General features: G+C 27.4%; 2 protein-coding genes across 5 annotated transcripts in view; one reads left to right on the top strand and one right to left on the bottom strand.

The window, feature by feature from the left end:
- Positions 1–1,227: 1,227 nt before the first annotated feature.
- Positions 1,228–3,705, top strand: LOC105254469 (dynein light chain 1, axonemal). 2 transcript variants are annotated; one of them, XM_011263158.1, is made up of 4 exons: positions 1,228–1,257; positions 1,888–2,140; positions 3,098–3,375; positions 3,520–3,705. In XM_011263158.1, exons 2-4 carry the CDS (start codon positions 1,942–1,944, stop codon positions 3,667–3,669), a joined length of 627 nt encoding a protein of 208 aa, XP_011261460.1. In that variant the 5' UTR covers positions 1,228–1,257; positions 1,888–1,941; the 3' UTR covers positions 3,670–3,705. The 2 variants fall into 2 exon arrangements, with proteins under 2 accessions (XP_011261460.1, XP_025268952.1); XM_025413167.1 differs by lacking the exon at positions 1,228–1,257 and having other exon boundaries at positions 1,870–2,140.
- Positions 3,706–5,371: 1,666 nt separating this feature from the next.
- The window catches only part of LOC105254474 (BAI1-associated protein 3), a 79,179-nt gene continuing 68,244 nt past the window's right edge, over positions 5,372–16,306 (bottom strand). The window contains exons 12-27 of one of the 3 annotated variants that reach the window (XM_025413164.1): positions 15,859–16,017; positions 15,578–15,747; positions 15,321–15,428; positions 14,966–15,115; positions 14,555–14,606; positions 13,823–13,864; positions 10,409–10,554; positions 9,971–10,187; positions 9,757–9,831; positions 9,382–9,495; positions 8,676–8,891; positions 7,953–8,168; positions 7,594–7,788; positions 7,113–7,357; positions 6,710–6,918; positions 5,372–6,298 (exon numbers count right to left, since the gene is read on the bottom strand). In XM_025413164.1, the coding sequence (XP_025268949.1) occupies positions 6,207–6,298; positions 6,710–6,918; positions 7,113–7,357; positions 7,594–7,788; positions 7,953–8,168; positions 8,676–8,891; positions 9,382–9,495; positions 9,757–9,831; positions 9,971–10,187; positions 10,409–10,554; positions 13,823–13,864; positions 14,555–14,606; positions 14,966–15,115; positions 15,321–15,428; positions 15,578–15,747; positions 15,859–16,017 (2,406 nt within the window). In that variant the 3' untranslated portion in view covers positions 5,372–6,206. The remainder of the gene's footprint in view (positions 6,299–6,709; positions 6,919–7,112; positions 7,358–7,593; positions 7,789–7,952; positions 8,169–8,675; positions 8,892–9,381; positions 9,496–9,756; positions 9,832–9,970; positions 10,188–10,408; positions 10,555–13,822; positions 13,865–14,554; positions 14,607–14,965; positions 15,116–15,320; positions 15,429–15,577; positions 15,748–15,858; positions 16,018–16,306) is intronic. The other 2 variants (XM_025413165.1, XM_025413166.1) reach the window with 2 other exon arrangements.

Genomic DNA, 16,306 nt, shown 5'->3' with positions numbered 1-16,306 from the left:
GATATCACGATATCGTGAAATAAGTAAGAATTTCGGAAATTTTATTTATTTGATTCTGATGCGTAAACATTTTCATATAACACATAAATCATGTTATTCATATAAATGCATGTGTTAATTAATATGTAAATTTATAGATTCACATGTTTATCAATTTAAACTGTAGATTACTAATTCATTTCGACTTAATTCTTGCAGTTTTTTTTTAAATAAAATGTAAAGAGAGAAAGAAATATCAAAATAATTGGAAAATCAAATTATCGATTAAAGTTAAAAAAAGCAATATAATGCATCAATACAATAAAATAACAAAATCTAATTGTTTGTTTTAAATTTTAAAGTTTAAAATTGAATTATCAAAATATTTAATAATCGTAATTACAAGAAATATAAAATTGCTTAAGAAATCACCTAGAGCTTTAAGATTTCATCGATAAAACATTTATTTATATGTATTATGATCTAACAATATAATCTTTAAATTTTTTAAACTGCCAACTTTTAAGAAAACAACGGAAAAAAATTTAAAAAGAATTGGAGAATAATGTTCTTTTCTGATAAAGAACCATTTGAAAATTTGTTAAACAATCCGTAATAATGTCAATGATATTAAAATTGTAGCTTACTAATACTAATACTATTTTTTTATTTTTAATTCTACAGATTTTAATCACGTAACGAAAATCAATTGATTTATATATCCATCTCTATATATGAATCAGCGTAAGATCCATTATTTTCACTTTCAATTATTATTAAATTATTATTAACATTCTTCAAAGACGCGGAGGAATTAATTCATTTTATCGCTTATTGAATGCACTTTTCTGACGTTTTTCTTCAACGCTTGTTTGTATTTATTCCTGAATCAAATGTCTATTGTAAATTGTTGATATCGCTATGCTCTGTTAATAAATACTCGCGCCAGACGCATGCGCTTTGCACATTGATTATTTTACCTGGTGCCTGGTGCCACATATTACGAGTTAGCTGTGGCAGATTGCCATGCGACCAGAGAAAACAAGTTTTAGTAATAATATTCTTCTATGAATGTGATCAACGCTGAAACATACGGACGTCGTGGTACTTAAGAAATCCATAAGGATGCACCCGCTAAGTACATCCTATTGATGGCGGGTTTTTATCAAAGAGAGATGTATAATATTCCTATTTCAATATAAAAAGATATTTTAATATAAAATTCAACATTTCTAACGCCGTTTTATTAATAGTTATATATAAACACACATACGCTAGGTAAGAGAAAAAAGAGAAAGCAAGAGAGAGAAAGAAAAAAGTTTATACGTATAAGATATATATATATATATATATATATATATATATATATATATTAATATACATATAATATATAAAAGAGAGATGTGTGTCGATGTAAATTTTTTTTGAAACTCAAATGTAGTTTCACTGATGACTTATCAATGTGTACAAACTCAGTATAATAATGTAGTATATTAATAATAATATACATATGTAATTATATGTAGTACATAATAATACTACAACATATATTATACATAATGATACATAAATTTTTTAATTGCTGTGGTGAAATGCGGTAAAATAATAGGAGAAATTAAATTTTCATTTTGATACTATTTTTCAGTTTTAATCAATATAATGTAATTAATATTTTGAGTAATGAAATATTTTGATATTTACATTAGCAATTAATTTTACGTTAGCAATTAATTATCTTGTCTTTTTACATTAAAATACTATTGATTTTCTATATTATTATCTATATATTAATATACATAATCTACATATTAATATATTATCAAATGAATATACAAAAATGTACGATCGTGCACAAATATTTTTAATATATTAAATGATTATTATGCGCCAAAAAGTATATATTTTTAGATACTTTTTGCAAGTTTTTATCGATGTCTGAAAATTATATTATTACATTCACTTATGGCATCTGCAAAGCCAACCACGTGCAAAGAGGCTATACGGCGATGGGAAGAAGAAACTGGGCATGAAGCAGCTACGGCGACAGAAGTAATTTTAAGTTTTCAGTGGCCACCGATAGAAAAGATGGATAATGCATTAGCAGTTTTGGCTAATTGTGAGAAACTCTCTCTATCGACAAATATGATTGAAAAAATTGCAGGTATTACACTTTCCTTTAAATATACATATATAATTATATTTGTCATTTTTAACAAATTATTATTATTATTAGTTTACAAATAAACCATTGTTTTGTGATTGAAAAACAATACTTGGCAATTTTTAACATTTTCGAATTTTGTGGAGCAAAAAATTTGCTTAAAATTTCGTTCTCGAAATGTTTCGTGCACAGAAACAGTGAAAATGACCGGAATTATGGCGAGAAAATTTATGAATTATGCACCACATAATGATCCCGCTCACATTTCTGTTCTTATTCGTTATTTTTTGACAAAAATTTTTTTTATTTCTTACTATTATGTTGCATTGATTAATTCTACGATTATTCATAAATTGATTAATTTATGTAAATTTCAATATACATATTTCATATGCCGCATTAGAATTGATGTATATTCGAACTGTCAATTACCAAATGCATAATACATATCTAAGTCGATGGCTATCTCAATAGCATGATGCAATTACAATGCAAATATGTTTATAAATTTTACGTCATTATACGAATGAATCGCGCGAGACGCGATCTTCAATTGTTATCATCAATTTACTTGTTAGAAATAATTAAACACTGTCCATTACAATCTATGTGATATCGAGTGATAATTATTCGATCGTTAAGACATGCTTAATAAGTGCTTTTGCATTTATTATTATATTAAATTATTAATTTTGTTTCTGAATGTGTATATACATTTTAAATGTATATACATTTTATAATATTTTATTGGTCATTGTTATAATATGACTTATGCAATTCAATATATATATATATATATATATATATATATATATATATATATATATTCAATATTGATACATAGATTATAATAGTATTAATTATAAAGTAAAGATAATAAAAAACAAAGCAGAAATATAACGCTAAGTATAAATATTTAAATTAATTCTTTAAATATATTTTGTTTTGTTCTTCTAGGCATTGGCAGTTTAAAAAGTTTAAAGATTATATCATTAGGTCGTAATTTAATCAAAGGTTTCGCTGGTTTTGAAGCTCTAGGTGATACTCTTGTGGAAATTTGGATTTCTTACAATTGCATCGAGAAAATGAAAGGCATTCAAGCAATGAAAAATCTTCGTGTCCTTTATATGTCTAATAATTTGGTGCGAGAATGGAACGAATTTGCTAGATTACAAGAACTTCCAAATCTTCAAGATCTGGTATTCGTCGGCAACCCATTGTATGAAAATCACGAGGTACTCCTTAATATATTCTTTGGTAAAAATCTTTGAAACATAAAATGTTCTCATATGTAACACAATTTATAATTTTTAAAAAATAGTGATGTACTATTTGGATTTTAAATTAAAAAAGGAGAGAAGAAAATTATTTTTGTGTAGGTAGAGCAATGGAGAATCGAGGTTGCGCGGCGTTTACCAAGTTTGGAGAAACTTGATGGTGAACCTATAATACGGACAGAAGAAAATCCAATCTCGATTCAATCAGTCAAAGCTGATAGTCCATCGCATGAATTGCTCGAACCTGGCTAATTTTTTGACAGCATATTTTATCTTTTATGTTTCTTACATCTCTTATAAACATTTTATTAATGTATTTATTATCATTTATTATTTATTATTTATTATCACGTATTATTAAGATTTTTTAATTAATAATATATAATCATAAATTTATAAATAGAGAAGATTATTAATTACTCAGATGTACATTTATATTAATTTATTCGTCTCACAATACAAGACAGATCATATATATGTTTTGGTGGTTGAAAAAGGTTGAAAAAGCAAATATAGTAGAGTTCGATTAAATTCGATGCACGAAATATCGAGGATCAGACAGACGAATCTTCGAAAGTTGCTCTTCATCATGATTTGCTTCTTTTTTGTCTGTTCTCTTTTGTCATACAAGGCGTGCGAAATATTGAAATGTGTTACGTAGGACGCTCGTTATAATTATCGTTTCTTTTTTTTCATGTAATTACATAATAAAGTGCGTTCACGCACGCAGGATGCGTGCATTAGAAAAATTGACATGTGTGTATACGTATGTGCGTTCGGCTGAATTCTTTCTATTTGCCTTTCCGCTTCATTTTTTGATTTCCGTTTTTTACAAGATTGATTTGCTTACATTTTCAACTTTATTTCACATCGTTGATATATAATATTAAGTTAAATTTATGATCTTACACAAATTTATGTTTCTTACATAAATATACATTATTTGATCACTCAATAAATTATTAATAAAAGCTACTATAAAAACGAATAAAAATCTCATTGAACCTGCTTGGCATATTTCATAAGACAAGTAAAATATTTCTATTATAATTACTTTATATTTTGAATTAAAATTTGGCTCAATGAGTAAATTAAAAAAATTGAATTTGCATTTTGAAAAGTTTTAATATTAATTTTGCTTGTTTAATAGCGTAATCTTTTATTCATAGATGGCATACGTACTTTAACGTTAATCATGAAGAATTCGCCAACTTTGCATCAAAAAGTTGAAAAGTCTACATAGAAAATAAAATTAATAGAAAAATCTTGTGCAGAGCAATATATATAAATTTTCGAACCAAAATTATACTATATTTTTAACAATTAGTCGGAAAATAGATTTTATATCTTTGAAACATTCTTGAATTTCGTTTCTTTCTGTCGATGCTGAAGAGATTATATAGTAAAATATTTGAGAGAAGAGTCTCTGTTTTCGTCGCACAAGCAGGTACGTTCAACGAGAAAAGTTGTCATTAGTCTTTCAGGAGATATAGAATTATGTGTGAATGGTGAAAAGATAAAAAGAAGCTTTAGTTAATGACTAACAATAAGAATAAGAAAAATATCATATATAGATTTTTTCGGTTCGATCCGTGCCGTCGAACGACACCAAGGCGGTACGGCTGCTCTTCAGGGAGGAAAATACATTTTTAAATTACTAGAAATTATGTATGTATAAATTAAAGTTTAATTATTAGAATATATATTAAGCCAATTTCATTTCAGTTTGATTGATGAATACACATAATTAAAAATATTTTTTTAGAAGAAGATATATTAAATCTTAATGTGCTTTTAATTTCATATTATTAATATTTTATTTATATTTAATGATTTGATTAGTGTAATCAATACCCTAAGTTATATAATAATGTCATTATTCGTTGTGTGTTGCATCGAAGAAAGAAATATATATGATTTAATTATTTTGTATATATATGTATATATCTTCTAATTTAAGAAAAGAGTATAAAAAGATAGTATTGTATTTTCCTCCCAGCTTTGTCGTGAATCAATTTTGCATAATCAAAATAGAAATCTCCATGAACAGTCTCGATGACTTTCTTTCTTATACACAAACTGTTTGTGAAAATAATTCGTTTTAAAGAAAATCATCATATTATATTCTTATATAATATATATTTATATCTATCATGAAAATTTCAATTTCTGTTCACAATTGATACTCGACAAACGAAAGTGAAGTCGCCCTTCCGCAAACGGAAGTCTCGTTCATTTGAATGATGTGAACACTGGTATGTTTATTTTCCTAAAAATTACATAAGTACGCGCAAGTACCTAAATATTTTTGCGCGGGCCTTTCTGTATAAAATATAAAATAAAAAATTTTGCGGCTGCTCCGGTGTCGAGCCCGACGAGACGGCTTTTAAACATTTAGCTACGTCACATCGATGGTTTTTCACGTGCTGCATAGCTTTATTCTCTACACTTCTCTTTTGACACAAAAATAGTTCTGATATATTTCTCTTGGTCTTCTTTTCCGCGCCTTTCCTTTTTTTCTTTTTTTTCTCTTGAATCAACACAGATTATATTCACAATTTACACTGAAATAGATCTGACGGATCTTTAGGATAAAGGCTGGTAAAAAGATAGGCAGAGAAAGATAGAGTGCTTGAGAGAGAGTGAGAATCAACGATATACCAGGGATGGATTTAGTTCTTTTTTTTTTCTCTTCAATCTTCTCATTGACTCTTAATTTTTTTTATAAGTCTTGATGACGATTGCAATACCGCAAATTTTTTTTTCTCTTTCTTCGGCACGTAATGTGCTTACGCGGCGAATCGTTGTTTTTGCTTCTTTACAAAATCGAGAGCCATTTTGTCACCGATTCGAGTTTCCAGAATTTGAAGAATCGGATGATCTAGAAACAAAAGATAGAATTACTTCGCAAAGAAAATAAATAAAGCATTGTTTTAGAAACTATAATGTGAAAAATATAAGTAAGAAAGATGTTGGTAATATTTAAATAATATTATTATTATATATGTTTCACAATAATATTTAAACATATTATCAGATTTCCAAATATTAAGAGTAATTTAATTTTAAGATATTCAATCAAAACATTTTAATAATATTTAATAATATTTAAACTAAATTATGTATTATGTAAATTATATATATATATATATATATATATATATATATAATATCTTTTTGAGATATATAAATTGTTACATTTATAAATTTAAGAATTTATCAAAATGTTATTAATTTAGAGAGTCAAGAATCATAATTTTGTAAGTCCTACTGTTTATAAAATTTGACTCACTTCGATTTTTCTGATGCATAAGTGGTAATTCCTGATGCTTGAGGCCGTGGAAATTTTCTATATTAGTGTTCGTGTCGGCCACGCCAGGAATGGTACTAAGCCCCAGGAAAGCTTCACCCGCGAAATCATTTGCCGTAAGAACATCGTGATCCATCACCGTAAAAAGAATCATGGCGTTAAGGTCACGACACTGCTCCACATTTACCGAACTTTAAAAAAGTACATATATTCGTTAAAATTAAATATCTTTTCCATTGTTATCAATCATCTGATATGAAATAGACATAAAATAATCATGTTACATAACAATATCAAGAGTTTTAACTAACAAATTTCTTTTTAAGATGTTTTTAAGATTGTTAGAGTAAAGAAAATATCAAGTAATGTGATGTGATATACTCACAATTCAAAACACTCATCAAACATGGGATTTAGGGTCCTCTTTTTGACATTAGTCTGCTGCTCGGCGCAATGCTCGAACATTCGTCGTGGCAATAATTCGATTATAACGAAAGGATCGCTGAATCCATTTGGATCTAACGGTATGACATCTCTAGCATTTATTACTTCAACGCAAAGAGAATCGTGATTCAAATAAGCTCGCACCGTTAAAACTCCATATTCACAGGTAGTTGTGTTGTATTGGTCCTAAAAATTAATAATTAATATTATAAATCTGTAAAAACTTTAAATGTTATGCTATATGTATTTCATATTGTACGTAAAAATATTAAGGATAAAATATTAAAAGAAAAAATATTCAAGAAAAATTGTATTTTCTCAAGATACATTTTTATAAATTTAAAGAATTAAAAAATTAATTATACTTGAATTATTAATTAATAATATTTAATTATTAATATTTTTAATATTTTGTATTATACCTGAAGGCGTTGGTAATAAAATCGATCGATTAAGAAAGTTGTATCCATTTTGTGATATTGAAGGCGCTCCTCTGCATTCATAAAACTTTGACGACGTAATACTTCTAAAGGTAAACCCTTGTCGTCAGCATTAAAAAATTTAATTAATAAATCAAGTGCTTTATGCAATCTTTCGTAAAACATCACTGGTTTATCCTGTAAATAAAGTAATGTTCTTTTTATTATCATTTAGATTTTTTACAAGTAGGTGAATTTACAGATTTTAATATGACCAGATATTGTCAAAATAATTTTTATTATTTTTTATCATATGATTTTGCTATGAAAAAATTTATGTACAATTATTATATCATAATTACTTCGGCATTTCCATCCATTTGACTGCTCAATTCGCTAAGGACTACTTCCCAAATATCCTGCAGAATACGGTTAAAATTTGCGGCAAGTAGAGCTGAATTGAGTGCTACCAAATGAACATCTAGATATTCGACGAGAGGTGCTATCGCTTCCGTAGTCGGTAGACTATCGGGAGACCAAGCTAAGTGAAACATCGCCTTCTTTAAAGGTGGTCTCATCTATAAATCAAATAAAAGAAGAAAGAAAAAATTACTTTAAATATCAAAAAGCTATCAGTGATCTTCATTTCTTTATTATAAATGTATTTCCTTCTCATATTGTATGTGGCTATTATTAATTAAAAATGATAATTGCATAACTTTTTAATAAGAATCTATTGATATTTAATTATTATTGATAACATAATCGCGATTTTGTCACGATAATAATTTATAATTATCAGTGACATTTTAAAAATAAGAATATAATATAATTAGAGAATATAATTACACTGTAGGTGTATACATGATGATCTATTGGAAAAATAATGAATTATTGATTTAAATCGCGATACTAATTATGTATAGAATATATATAATAGTATATATAATATAACAACATCTCAAATTATAAGATAAAAAATTATAATTGTATTGTTTTAGAGAAATTAATTTAAAATTGCATAACACATAACACATTTTTTTATTTATATAATATTTATATTAATTTTTCTTTCTTTTGTATACCTTTGCTCCGATTCTCGAAACTATTTGATTGATGAAAAGCAACATTTGTTCAGGGGTTTGTTCAAGTGGTGTTATTAAGGCATTCCGCCATTGTATCCGAATGGATTCACCTGCTTGATTCTCCAAAGCCGTCAAAATTTGTTCTACGCGAAGTTCTTCACCCAAAGTTAACAACCATCTTCTCACGTATTCAAGTCCATTGATAGCCACACACATCTGAAAATGAAATATAGTATATATATATATATATATATATATATATTTAGTAGCGCTAAGGGTTAATAATCGATAATATTATTGTTGCATTTTATATTTTGTATTATATTTTGTATATTTTGTATATTTTGTATATACCACTCTAAAAAATAGAAGAACAACAAATATGAAATTCTTTTATATTTCGAAGTCTAATAAATTAGATAATATTATAATAAAAATAATTAATGATTATTATAAAATAATGTATACATACTTACATCTTACACGCTATATATATGTATATGTATGTATATATATATAGAAATTTATTTATATGCTTTTTTATGCTTTTTATAAGTTAATGCATTAGTATACTTGCGCTGTATATATATTGTATCATGCTTCGCTTGCCGTGCAAAATTGTAATTGCATCTAACATTTACTTAGCAAAATTTTTTTGTAAAGCAGAAATTATACTATCTGTATACTAAAGCGAAGCAATCTCTACCTGAGCGATTACCTCATCTGTGGTCTTATACGGTGTATGTTCCTCATAATATCCACTATCTGCCAGCTTCTGATGTGTTATCTCTGCATAATAAGCCGCAGAACTGCAAATTGCCTAAGAAAAATTTAAATTATGATATTATTGGTATATTTCTGTATTTTGCAAATAATTATATTATATTTTTAATTTTTATATGATCTTTTTTCGTATTAAGAAAATTTATAGAAAAAAAGTTTTATACAAAAGTAAAATTTTATAAATGTATCAAATTTCAGTATATATTTTAAGTATATTGCAAATTACAGAAAGTACACAATAGTTTTGTCAGCAAAGTAATAGGCGATAAATGTATTAGATAAGATTATGATTACTTACATCGACAACTTTTAGCACGAAATTATAAGATCCAGGTAGATCTGGCCACGCTAATTTCTTCCAGAATTCTTTAATCTTTATGATTAGAAGAAAAAGATGTATAATTATTAATGTATTATTTTTATAACAGAATCATAATTGTTATTATTACTGCGGTGATTTATATTATAATGAATATATGTAAATAAAAAAAGTGAAATGTGATAAAAAGTACCTGATAAAAACATGCAACGGCATCGATTGCCGATGTGCAATGTTTGACGAAATATTCCCCAGTGCAGATCCGATCGAGTTCTGCGGCTCTTCGTACTCTTTGAACTGCTTTGAGCTTCGCCAAATCCAGCCATTTGTCGACAGCCGGTCTGAACCATTCGTAATACTTGCAGATCGCCAAAGTTTTATGGTCTGATTGTGGTAAATTCTCCTTCATGCTGAAAAAACGACCAATTTTATATTTGATCATATTTTGTATCGGACTGTATGATTTTTTAAATGCCAGATATATAATGCAAAGATAATTTTTTTATGTTAAAAAAACAATTACATATAAACATTTATTTTAAAAAGTAATTATTAAGTACTATTAATAAATATTAATAGCACTTAATAATTACTTACATCAACATTAATACAGATGCAATAAGAAATTTACTTTACAAAATCTTGAAGTGCTAAATAAAGTTCGAATATTGGCGTTCCTATCTCAGCGCCGGGTGGCAGAACATATTCCTCATCTCTATTTTGACTGTGTAGCTGTAGACAGGCAGTAGTGACTCTTGCACCAAGCTCATTATGCATCTGCGAAATCAGTCATTTTAATTATGCGCGAGTTCTTTAATAGTATAAACTAAAGAAAATTTATTACTTCTGTAGCATTTAAGCCACTGTATCATATTTTGCGCGGCAATAATTTTACAGCATTTTATCGAAGTTTACAAAAACTTTTCAATATTCTAATTAGTGAAGAAGCTATTAGAGTTCAAATGTAGTTATCACTAAAAAATAGGAATGGAATTTCTGTTAGAAATTGATACATGCCTAAAACACTCTGTACATATATATATAATTGTGTATAAGATAATCCATATATAATCCAACATTTTTTCAAATTTTAATTACAAATTAAATATTTATGAAATGATATTTTGAAATGATATTTATGAAATGATCTTTTTTTATCTACACTAAATATTTTATTATAATTTTATTTTTTATTACTATTTTTATATATAATATTGAATATATGATTATATGCGATAAACTAGTACTCCCTTATATAAAATATTTTTGATATTTTAGTAAGATTTTATTAATTTTTTAATTCTTAAATTTAATAAATTTTTATGTCATGACATTTTTCTGTATTATAATTATTAAATTATAAATAGATTCAAAATAATAAAAAGAAAATAATAACAAGAAACGATATTTTGATATACATGTTGGTATACTGTTGATCTTCTTTTTAGTAGAAAAATATTTATTTTGATTTGTAATTACATTAAAATCTATTTAAAAATTAAATTTCATTGGAACTACATTTATGCGTTACAATGCATAATACTTCATATAACATAATAATTCGTTGGATCACATATACTTAAATACTGTGGCAGAAACTCTAACAGGTTTGCAGACTCGGCAAAATTTGTATGCAAAGCTATTAAAGTTCAATCTCATGTGTAATTGTTGCCATAATGCACGGGTCGTCGGTGTGGGACTCTATGCGACTTTACTCGAGAGAGGTCTCAAGAGTCGTGCCGGATATCAACTCCGATGATGTAGCTAACAGGGATAAACGCGAGTTGTGCCAGCACATACAGTAAGTACTCTTGCATTACAAAACTTTTCGAGTATCTGTACGGTAAACTGTTTGCAGAGAAGAGCACTAGTCAAGGTATGCATCGGATGCACCGGAAAGTTTCAAGTATCCCCGCAACCGAAGTATCCGTGTGCAATTTACCCAAGAGGGTTGTCGTAATAAGTTTCCGACTTCTGGCACGTTGTTCGGCAAAACAAATGCACAAAAAGATGTAATTTTATTAAAAGTTCACGAACTGTACTTGATTAATTAAATTCATTTTAGCACGATGCGATCGAATTTAATTCTTTTAAAAGGGATGAACAGATGTAATTAAATCGATAGAAATCGCTTCTCGATCGAATTTGAAATTTTCCGCTATAAGACTGGACGAATTTAATTTTAGTTTGTTGAAAAACTTTTGTGAAAGAGCGGAATTTTACGGTATCTACAGAAGAAATTTAATCATAATTTGCGAGAGATCTCGAAATTTGAAGTAAAGGCATTTCTAAAAATGCAAAAAATATGTAAATCGTAAACATATCCCTAGTAGCACACTTTATTGGAGCAATTTTGACTAACAATATACATCCAATATTTTCAATATTGGTCCAATATTGCAAAGTAGACGCGCTTTCATTTTGAGCCAATATTGAATTGTAATATTGGACGAATATATTATTTTCATCTTTAACCAAGATTGGCTAGTTATACATACCCAAATATTTTTACATTGGATATATATATCAGTTACGTAGTTAATACGAAGGCAAATAAGTAGGACGTCATTTGTTGAACTGGTGAACGCATGCAATCAGTATATGTCAACTGCAGCTGTGTATCACTGATATTCTGAATAGATGCATGCAACGCTTGCGATAATTTTATTCACGATGAAACTTATTATGTCGCAAAAGAAACATGCAGCAATGGCGGAAAATAAAGAACCGTTGAACGGTGAATGACACGAGGCAATAGTGCGCATCGACATCTTCATAAATCCGGTAAATGCGACTATAATGCGCAGAGAGACATCGATTCGTACACAATAAATAAACAGAACAGCACAATTATTCTATCACTGACGTAAAATGGCATTGAAATGCGTTTGTCATAATTGACACAGATACTTGAGACACCCATACATACATTGAATAATTATAGCTTTATAAAAATATATTTATATCTGCAACGCGAAATAATATTATCAATTCGAATTAGACGCACTATTGCTCGTTTCGTGCAGTTTGCGAATATTCTTTTTTGCAGTTATTGATGTGTGTTGAGAACGTGTGCTATTCTTCGTGTTGAGAAACTATAATTCTATAAAGACTCAAATATTATAGAACCGCGAGCTTAAATCATCAATCAAAATGAATTATAATTACCTTGAAAAACTAATGTATATAATGTATATATATATATATATATATATATATATATACACATATATATAATAAAATATATACTCAACGATTTACTAAATTGATCCTCTATTTTTGCTATTATTTTTCTGCTTAACTGCATACTCATATAGGTTCTTCTATTTTCATTATTTATTTTGTATATACAAACTAACTTTTAATAGTTATAAAATATTATATTATAGCTCTATATTGTAAGCAAAAATGAACTATTTATTGACATATTATGTTATTATTACTTATTATTACTTATATATACAGGGTGTTCTAGTTATCTTCCGTCATCTTTCAAAGACCGATTTTTCCTCAGCGAAAATGTCAATGAAGGCCATCATTTTTTGCATGTTTTCCTGATTTTTGTCATCATATATCTTTGCAATTAAGTCTTAAATTAAAACTCAACTAAAGTAAACTTTATTTAAAATTAATCAAAGAATGTGGTTTTGTTAATATTTTATTTCTACAAAGCTTAGTTTACGAAAAACCCCTTATTTCCAATCACTTATAATTCGAAAATTATTAGTGCCTCGACATTTTCGTTGAGGAAAAATCATCTTCAGATGATCCCAGAAATCTGTCTTTGAAAGATGACGGAAGATAACTGGGACATCCTGTATACTTATTATATTAATTACTATAATATAGTAATTAATTTATTTTCTTTTAATGAATATGCAGATAAAAATACGATATACATACGACAGTTTCAACAGCTTTTACATTATGCAGGAAATTTGAAATAAAAAAGAATAAAAAATAAAAAAAAGGTAACAAAGAGAGATAAAAAGAGAGAAAGAGAAAGAGAGAGTTTAATATTTTGTGGTGCCGATGAAAAAAGTACCTCGGAAGTGTTCTCCATGTGTTTCGCCACGTGTTCCGCCAGCTATGGACAAACATCTCGTGTACAATAAAATCGCGCTGACCTGATGGACATTTATAATTCGTCGTCACGCTTTTTTCTTAACCTAGCCCTTTCAGGTCACTGCGACTTGTTTATTTACAGTGTGTCCGGCGCGATATTATCAATTTTCATTACTTTACGACTTGTTCCTTTATTTTTCTTCAATAGTACCTATTTTTTACAACATAGTAAATAATTAATTTGTAGTTTGTTAAATTGTTATATAAAATTATATATATTATTTGGGACACTCTATATATAAACAATAAAATGTATTGTCATTTTAATGCATGGACGTCGACCGGATTTATTTATAAATAATTAGTAATTTGATAAATTAAATAGTAATTTGAAGAATCAGAAATTTAATTAAATTTAATTTGTTGTAAATATAATCTAGTTATAGATACAAATATTCATTTATCGGCTTCAAAAAAATTTATCAAGATAATATTTTTTTTTTTATTTTGTACGATCGACGTCTCAAATAAAGCGTTTAAGCAAACATAGCACATCCAGCTTGACGACACAGTGAATAAAAAATAATGATGTGTTATGTAATAGTGTGTCTTTGACGCGATATATTACGAAATCACAATTGAAGATCTATCGGTATAAATATCTTTTATGATCTGTTCACGAAAGATATTTTTTTGCTATTTGCATTCTTACCAGTTTTTCCAGTTGCTTGTAAACTGCTGAGAAATATGGCACACCATTCGTACTAAAACACAAATTTAATACATCGCAGACAGAAAAAGATTGTGCAAATATTTCTTGATTTGAATCAAGAAAAATGTGTATAAATTTATAAACATTGTAAATTTTTGCCAAAATGTTGTAATTTCTAAATTCGTATAATAATCAGAATAATAATAATAATACTGCTGTTTAAATTGCTAAAAATATTGTTAAAAATGAAGTAAAAGTAAAATTAATAATTATATCGATAATTTTAAACTTTTTATGCTTTTATAAGATTTTTCATACGTACAAATACTAATTATTTTTTAAATGTACCTTTAATATATGTTTTACCATCTAAATTTCTATATTATTAAATTAAATTTAAGAGAAACTTACCTTTCAAAGAGACTGTTATAATATAAAAGTCCCTGTTCCAGGTCGACCAATAATGTAGTTACTAAATTCGTAAAGTCTTGCAAGACTCGATCGATATCCTGATCGGGTTCTTGATCGTGGCACATAGTTTGTTGTCTGGTATCCTCGTACCTGTAAGATTCAGAACAATCTCGATGAAAATGTTAATATTTGTCTTACGTTTTGTGTAACTTTATATACTTATTTTCTATTTGCATGTTTCTGGGTGATTACTTCAGAATAAATTACAAAAAAAAAAAACAATTACAAAAGAAAATAAAATGGAAAAAATTATTCAAATAAAATTTATTATTTCATTGTAATAAAACCAATTTACCATTCGAGAGTTCCTTTTCTAAGAGCAGTAATAATCTCTCCTCGGATTTCCTTGTTAAAAGGACAACAAGTTCGAAAAGCCTTCATATTCGAGAGAAGTCCCAAACATCTATATAACAACAATAATTACACTATTATTTTACATATAAATTATATCATTCAAATATATTGGAATTATGATTAATTTCTCAATATGTTAAGAATTGAAGAATATGTTTATTATTATTTCTAATGTTATTTCAAGAAATATAAAATCACCTGAGTAGATAATCCAATTTCGATATAGTCGGTCTATGCAGAGGAGGGTAAAGTACACGATGCTGTCTGACCTTTTTTAAAGATACCTCCAAGAAATCATTAAAGGAATCTGCCAGGCACTGTTCTGCGTCGCGCGAAAGAGTTTCAGTATGCCATCGATTGTCAAGTTCCTAAGTTTGAAAGACAATTTTAAACTTGTTATTCTCATTTGATTTCATACATTAATGCAACATTGTCGTAACATGATAAAATGCAAGTTATAGTTTTATCTTTGAAGTTACCTGCAGAAGACGATGAAGCGTTCGTGGATCGACGGCATGCTGTCGGGAACTCGCCACCCATCTTATTAAAGCTTGCTGCAATTCAGTAACATCACCTTGCACTGCATGTTGATGTAAAATTGTCAGCGCGGTTTGCGGTAGTTCTCCAGTGAACTCTTCCTAAAACACGCAAGTGCGTATAAAAACACGCTTGATTAAAACAATTCTTAGGTAATAAATTATAATTAAGTTGTTTTAAAATACAATTTATATAATTTTTATATTAGCATTTTATTTAATTTTGAGAATATTGGCAAAAATTGTGTGTTTAACTACTTAACTAACGTTTTTATTTTTTTTTTAGAATTTTATTTGAAATTTTATAACGATAAAATTCTAAAAAAAAATAAAAACACACACATATATATATATATATATATATGTTTTTATTTTTACAACATATATATAT

Source organism: Camponotus floridanus, unplaced genomic scaffold (assembly GCF_003227725.1).
Source record: "Camponotus floridanus strain SB8 unplaced genomic scaffold, Cflo_v7.5 scaffold61, whole genome shotgun sequence".
Taxonomy (NCBI): Eukaryota; Metazoa; Arthropoda; class Insecta; order Hymenoptera; family Formicidae; genus Camponotus; species Camponotus floridanus.
This window is presented reverse-complemented; position numbering and strand designations above follow the sequence as displayed.